The sequence below is a fragment of the Rhizophagus irregularis genome, chromosome 22 (genome assembly GCF_026210795.1).
Source record: "Rhizophagus irregularis chromosome 22, complete sequence".
NCBI classification, from domain to species: Eukaryota; Fungi; Glomeromycota; class Glomeromycetes; order Glomerales; family Glomeraceae; genus Rhizophagus; species Rhizophagus irregularis.
In genome coordinates, this window is record NC_089450.1 from 926855 (window position 1) to 934262 (window position 7408).

The 7408-nt window shown below is 27.2% G+C and overlaps 3 protein-coding genes across 3 annotated transcripts; all 3 read right to left on the reverse strand.

Annotated features, from left to right (window-relative positions):
• Positions 1 to 1710: 1710 nt before the first annotated feature.
• OCT59_014472 (uncharacterized protein) lies at positions 1711 to 2007 on the reverse strand (the record flags this gene model as incomplete). Its single annotated transcript, XM_025330688.2, has 1 exon — positions 1711 to 2007. The coding sequence occupies one exon, from the start codon at positions 2005 to 2007 to the stop codon at positions 1711 to 1713; it is 297 nt and encodes a 98-aa protein (XP_025170645.2).
• Positions 2008 to 2143: 136 nt separating this feature from the next.
• On the reverse strand, positions 2144 to 2545 carry OCT59_014473 (uncharacterized protein; the record flags this gene model as incomplete). Its single annotated transcript, XM_066150042.1, has 1 exon — positions 2144 to 2545. The coding sequence occupies one exon, from the start codon at positions 2543 to 2545 to the stop codon at positions 2144 to 2146; it is 402 nt and encodes a 133-aa protein (XP_066002254.1).
• A 391-nt stretch (positions 2546 to 2936) lies between these two features.
• Positions 2937 to 4017, reverse strand: OCT59_014474 (uncharacterized protein). Its single transcript, XM_066150043.1, has 4 exons — positions 3939 to 4017; positions 3845 to 3869; positions 3753 to 3784; positions 2937 to 3684 (listed from the first exon to the last, which is right to left on the reverse strand). The coding sequence occupies exons 1-4, from the start codon at positions 3972 to 3974 to the stop codon at positions 3280 to 3282; spliced, it is 498 nt and encodes a 165-aa protein (XP_066002255.1). The 5' UTR covers positions 3975 to 4017; the 3' UTR covers positions 2937 to 3279.
• Between the last annotated feature and the right edge of the window lie 3391 nt (positions 4018 to 7408).

A 7408-nucleotide genomic window follows, 5' to 3' on the forward strand; every position in this document is an offset into this window, starting at 1 on the left:
TTTCTCTTATAATTTATAAAAAGTATTTATATTTTTTAATACTGTATTTTAATATTATTAAATAGGACAAATAAAATAGTTGCATATTTAGGTTTTCTATCAAGAAGCATTTCAAGGTCGATGCTGTCGTACAAACTCCACGAGATGGTAATATCTGATATATGTTTGTACGTCTTACTTGGTTATGAAATTATATTCAATATCAACAATATTAACCCTAAATATATTAATAATAAAAATAATTTTCGTGACAATTTACTTTAATGTAACAACTTTACAATAATTATACTTTTTTTCATGATATTTAAATTTTTTGATTCAATCTAATTAATCCTGAAATGGCTCTATAATTGTTACTTAGGGTGAATCGGTGAGGAGCTGAGAAAAAGTTGATGCTCCAAGTATTGATATATATGCGAGGCCACTATCCATGATAACATGACGAACTAATCAAAATTTTTATTTCCTGATACTTATTAGAATCAGTTTCCTCTTTGGTTAATACAAAGCCTATTATATCAATCTTGGACAAGAAATTATGAAATTTGGGAATATAATTGGTTAATGGTTTTATATTGAAAGTGAAGAATTTTTATTACATTATAAATTTCATAATTTTTGATAATTAAACATTTCATAAGGATTTTTCCATAGTTCTATCACTTCCAAAGTTTATCCATTACGACATATTTCAAAATGATGAAAACCGGAATGAAATAAATATTTTAAATTAGCATCTACCTTTTTATTGATCGTTTTATGTAAATAATACAAGCCGACGTAATAAATATGTAAAATTAATATGTGCGAAAGTTATTTAAAAGATTACTCTATGAAATTCTCAAAGTTATCGTTACGTTTCTGAATTCTGGTAATAATAATAATAAACGTGATGCACGATATTGAATCACGTTACGCGACTATCATATTTGAATATGCAAGCTCGATCAAAATTTAGAATGGCTAATTTCGGCTGAATTATGTCCCAAATCTAGCCGATCTTTGGAGTTGCCGACACGTTACTTAAACCCGTATGGTATGGTTTTTATGTATGCACTGTATGCTAAAGTATGCAAATCCATATGGACTTTGTAAGAAATCATACATGTATGAATTTTGCATAACAATACATGGCGATCAAGCAAAATAGTACGCTACCTATCAATCTCAAATAATATAATCAAGAAAAAGGACACATTTGCATTTTTTTTTAATTTAAATATTATAAATATACTAAATAATTTGTTGTATTCGCTAACTATTACTGTTAAATAAAAATAAAAATAAAAAATATACTAAATAATTTGGAAATATATTTGCATGTTGAACATAATAAATATAAATTAGTCGATATGTCGTTTATAACTACTAAGCCCAATTTCACAAATAAACAATTCTTATAAAATCAACCTAAAAAAAAAAAATTAAATATTGGACACAAATTCTGTGATATCTCTAACAACTGATTTAGTGACTTCCCATGGTGGTGAGTGTCCAATATCCTTATAAACGATTTTTTTCCCATTCTTAGCAAGATTTGCAAATTGTAAAGCGTAATTAATTTATCTTTCTCCCCGATAAGATTTAATGTATCTAAAGAACTAAAGAAATCCCAGAAATCCCTAAAATCAAATTCTATAATTAAATAAATTTTCTTAATTAGTTATATATAATAATGATTTTTTTTAAAAAAAAAAAATAAATTTTTAATTAATACTCACGTTTAGCTTCAAATTTTCGATATTCAGGTGGTACAATAATAGATTCACCAAGCTTAAAAGCACGAAATTGATCAGATGCTGGTTTAAAAGTTCTAAAATTCGAAATTCCGTTTAATCCATAAGCAATTGTTGAAAATTTATAATCTGGATCAATTGCTGCAATGGAATATTTTACAAATTCTTCACTAGTATTTAAACTTGCTTCTGTAAAGTTTAAATATATCATTCCTCCAACCGAAATAAATCCATCAATTTTGATATCAGGATTAATTTTCATAAATGTCATAGTAGTTGGAGTTCCCATTGACCATCCAACTGTAATTATTTGGTTTATCTATTTTAATTTTTGTTATTACGGCCTGAAGATCTTGTCCACTTAATTCAAGTGAGTACGATTTAACATCTCTAGGTTTATCACTTCTTCAAGTTCCTCGATAATCCCATCTAACAAGATGAAATTTTTCTCCAAGTTCTGTATCATACCATAATGGATGCCAAGATTGTCGTGATGACATATAACCACTGCTGGTAAATAAAATTGTGGTCTTTTCTGGATTTCCTTTTTCTTCTACATAAATTTGAATTCCATTTCCACCACTAACATAATAATTAACAGTTTCTATTGGAAATGTATGAATAGGAACTTGCGCAATTATTACTTTAAAAAAGAAATAACTAATAATTGTTAAAATTTTGATTAAATTTGACGCGGTTGGATACTTTTCACGATAAAAACTATCCCACGAACTTACTTTCCATTGTGTGTATGGCCTCTCCCAATAACTGGAATAACGAGTATCACGTTTAACGATTTCTGGCAACATATTAAACATAAAGTAATAAGAAAAAAAGAAGTGAGTAGAAGGATATTAGGAATCTTAATTAATTTTTTTTTCACGTCAACATTTCATACTATTTAACTATTTCGTTTAGACTCAGCTCTCCGAAAATAGTTTATTTTAAAAGTCCAATAGCGGATAGTGAATTTATGCATCAACTATCAATCTGCGATCACTCCCCGAAGTAACGAGTTTGGGATGCATGCATGTAATCATTCAATATATTAAATATAATAGCATATATAGTATAGTGCAAATTGTACAAGTCAATTAATCTGATATACAGAAGTTTGACTAGAGTTGTTAGAGTAGGGCAATGACTCAGTAGCAAAGCTTAACAAGGTTACATATTTTTTATGAATATGCAATAATAGCAACATACAATTTTATAAGCTATATCCTTTATTTGTTTTTATCATGCATTATATCTCTTTTACTCTGTATAATTTTTATTATTATTATAAACATCATTTGTTTAATAATATCTTTAAGAACAAATTTAACAATCAGGAAGATACAAATCCAATTAGCAAAACATTATAAAATAGAGAACATGTTTTTAGAATAAAAGTTAAATCACAATTTACAAGGTTGAAATTGACACCCATGTATAAGATGAATAAATATAAACTACTGTATGATATAAGAAAATAAATATAATATAATAGATAAATATGATAAGACATAGTTACTATGGCATAGGCATAATATTATGTAATTTAAAAGAATTGAGCAGGATTAAAATCCCTAATCATTTCTTGTTGAAATTTCAAACATTGCATTATCATATCATGTTGCTGTTTTCGCACAAGTAGCTGCTGTTGTTCTTGCAGCTGTCTCGATGATTGCTCCACTTGATTCCGACTCTGTTGCTGCTGTGCTTGCAACTGTCTCAATTGCTCCATTTGATAATGTTGCTGTTGTTCTTGCAACTGTTTCAATTGCTCCATTTGATTCTGTTTCTGTTGTTCTTGCAACTGTTTCAATTGCTCCATTTGATTCTGTTTCTGTTGTTCTTGCAACTGTCTCAATTGCTCCATATGATACTGTTGCTGTTGAACTGCTGGCTGTTGCACTGTTGGCTGAGGCATAAATATTACAGCTGGTTTAGGTTGAGGATGTTCCTAATATAAAAATCAATAATTAAATTAACTTAAATACTTAACGCGAAAAGTGAGGTTTTTACAATTACCCATTGGTATATTCCGGTTTTTGTATCATGATCTATAAAAAAATATTGTTAATCTTGTAATAAGTTTAGCTAAAATCATAGTAAATACATACAATAAACTCGGCCATAGTAGTCAACCTAGAGCGGAATGATAGTGAAATTTAAACTTTATTGATCAAACAAACGAACATAATTATATTTACTCACGTATGAATTCCATCCAGGGGGCAAAGGAGTACTCATTTTACGGTTCACTGAAAAGAAATATACTGAGGAAGGGGAAAACAAATATTATTCAATCGAGTAAGAAATTTTGTGTCTTTTATGTCTTAAAATGGTTAGACAAGGAGTTTAGTTTGAAGTTCTACGATGACGTATTGGACAAGCACAAATGCAGGGGGCTGTTGCAAATTTTTTGCTTGAAACATTTTGCATACATTTCGATGAGATCACGTGACTAAAATGTCTAACCGACAGTATTAACCATCACCGGTGTAATACCTATGCCCGTGATAAATCACGTTGCCACCATAGGTGTTGACAAAATAATACTTTATTAATATATAAATAAATACAATAATATGCTCGGTTTAATAATATTAAATAATGGTTAAATATTTATCCTAAAAATTCTAAAATTCATTTTTAAAATTCGTAACTTGGTTTTTAAGTCTAGATTGTCCCCTTTTTATGTTTTATTTTGTATCACCTTAACCTGTTTTATTGCGTTGGACATTTACAAATTGTTTGGACATTTTCTCAAAAATATCAAAATGTCCACAAATTATTTTTCAAATAAATATTTGTCCACTGACAAAATTAGTATTCCCAAATAATTTACCAACTTGTCCAACATTTTCATAAACCGTCTATTTAGATCAACATAACTTATCTCCTTAAATGTAACGTTTCCTCAGTTATTTCATGATCTACAAATTAATCACTTGATATCCTAATCACCTGAATTTCAAACTATACTAATATTAAATATAATACTGCGCCCCACAATTATTAAATCTACTAGGTAAGTTACGGCATTACACCGGTGGCGAGATCGCGTTGTTCATACTTCATATTATTTCGATGACCTTTTTTTTTAGTAGGTTGATGCTTATTCATCACCCTATAAGTGTGTGCAAATGCAAATTTTTTATGAGAACAAGCACAGTTCTTCTGTGTTAAATTTCGAGAATAGGCAAATTTCTTGTTGTTCAATGACTGATTCGATGCAAATTAATTTCTAAATCATCGGTAGTTGGATCTTCATGAAACAATTCATTAAAGTCGGGAATTTCTTTATTACAAAATTCTTTTGCCAATTTGGCTAAATTTTGTTTTAAGTTATTCATAATTTCTGTAAAGCACTAATTAAAATTTTTTTTTCTATATCGACTAAATTTTTTTAACTATTTTTAATCATGAATTTTTTGAATTGATCTTATATAAATAATTCTTTTAAATTGTCACATGATTTGGTAATGTTACTTTTAATTATGGTATTTATGTTATTTTAAAAACAATTCTAATAATTTCGATTCAAGAAAACATTTTTTTCTGGGTCGATTAGATAACAAGGAAATTTCAAAATTTGAATGTTCTAGTTTCATATTTCTAGCGAACTTAAATTTTATTTCTAAACTTGAATTATTTGATCGCATTTAAATTTTATTTGTTTCGCTAATGCAAGTATTGCATAAAATATGCTTGTGCCAATATTTAAATTCGCAGTTTAATAAAAAACAAAAGCCATAAAATTCAATTTCATTTTCTTTTATTTCATGATTTTCCAAAATACAGTCGCAAGCACTATACCTTTTGAGTTTATTTTCACTTAGTATCCTCCTATAATTGTGATGATTTGCTTCTTTCATATTTCATATGTTTCTTTATACTTTTTTTTTTCCTTAAATAATTTATCATGCATTGTGTATTAATATTACTAATTACGAATGATGAGAAATTTATTTTTTTAAAAACTTTTGAGAGATTTATTTTACGTCACTGAATATATTGAGTTATATAAACATAAATAATACGAATATAAATATTATTACTAATACTTTCATTGAATTTCAACTCAATGTATTATTTTTTTAACATGTATTATTATAGTTATTTTGGCATTATCTTAAATGAACATAAAATTATGATCAGTCAAAAATTTTATTAGTATTTTCATTAAATTCATTGAATTTTTTAAAAAATTATAATATGTATTATGTAATAAAATTATAATCAACTCACTAATTATTTAGTCGCTAAAGCAATAACATACAATTATTGTAATTATTTTAGCATTATCAATAAAAAAATTAAATTTGATTGCAATAAAAAATGTAAATTTATGGTCAATCAGAATATTTTATTAGGATTCATTGAATTTTCTAAAAAACTATAAAGTGTATTATTTAATAAAATTAAACTAAAATTTATACAAAATACAAGATCATTTATTTCAAATTACAATAAATTTGTTAATAACGTTAATTTAAAGTACTACGATACATTTCTACTTCACAATATTCTTACAATAATTGAATATATCATTCTCTTTGGGTTTGGTATTCGACATTTTACATGTTAAGATTCGAAAGATTAGTATAATTCTAATGTGCAATTATGTGCAATTTATTTGTTTTTATTGTTTTATTGAATATCATCATGCAATATTAATCCATACAGCAATTTACATATTTAACTGATAATGATTTTAACAAAGCATAAATTATGAAAAGAAATTATCAGAAATCTATTAAAAAAGATTGCAAATTTAGGCAATCTCAGGTTGGCGAATAAATGTGGCATTAAATCTTTCCCTTACATCGTTTAAAATCCACTCAATAGGAACAACGTAATAAAATGGATGACCGTCCGTAACATTAATTCCCATAATCTTCCATGCATGTCGAATACTGGGAAGCCTGAATCACCTTTTATACCTGTACATTAAAAATTAGATTCAATCAGAAACAAAATATAAGTATTTCACTAGTTATAAACTTTACATATGTGTAAATACAGTACTATTATTTCAATTAACTTACCAAATTTATTAGATTCATCATTTATGCTGACAACCCGTAAAGAAAATCTTTTCTTTCATTCTTTGTCCAATCTCTTTTTTCCATTAATGATAACTGGAGGAAAAAAGTGACTCACTCTATCTTCAATGAAACCTCCTGTTGTAAAAGTGCTTCTTCCAATTTTTTAGACATATCCATAGTTGACAATATCATTGATAAGAGCTTGATTATCATTTTCATTTATTTCAGAGTTGATATTACAAATTTCAGTAATTGTAATATTACTTCCCAATGGAACATTTGGCATTCCTAGTATCTTCCAATTTTCAATCTCACAGAATGCGTAATCGATATAATAGAGATTATGATTGGATCCAATTAATTATATTCGGAGACCTTTGCACAAGGTCAGCGTCAATCTTAAGAATAATTGTTAGAAAAAATATCATGTAATAATAATTTTATAGATGGCATACCTTGTCAAATTTTCCTGGTTGAAACACTTCACTTCCTTCCTCCTTTACACTATGTTTAACTGTTAACATATAATTCTTACTTGGCTCTGCAACGTTTTTAAACAAACCTATAGCCATCAACTTTTGGACTATTAATACTTATGCCAGGTATAATGAAAATCAAAATCAACATCGTATT

Coding starts and splice junctions, on each gene's coding strand:
- OCT59_014474 (XM_066150043.1), bottom strand. CDS start 3,974: ATGAGTACTCCTTTGCCCCCTGGATGGAATTCATAC. Junction 3,870..3,938: donor CCCCTGGATGGAATTCATAC/GTGAGTAAATAT, acceptor ATTCCGCTCTAG/GTTGACTACTATGGCCGAGT. Junction 3,685..3,752: donor AAACCGGAATATACCAATGG/GTAATTGTAAAA, acceptor TTTTTATATTAG/GAACATCCTCAACCTAAACC.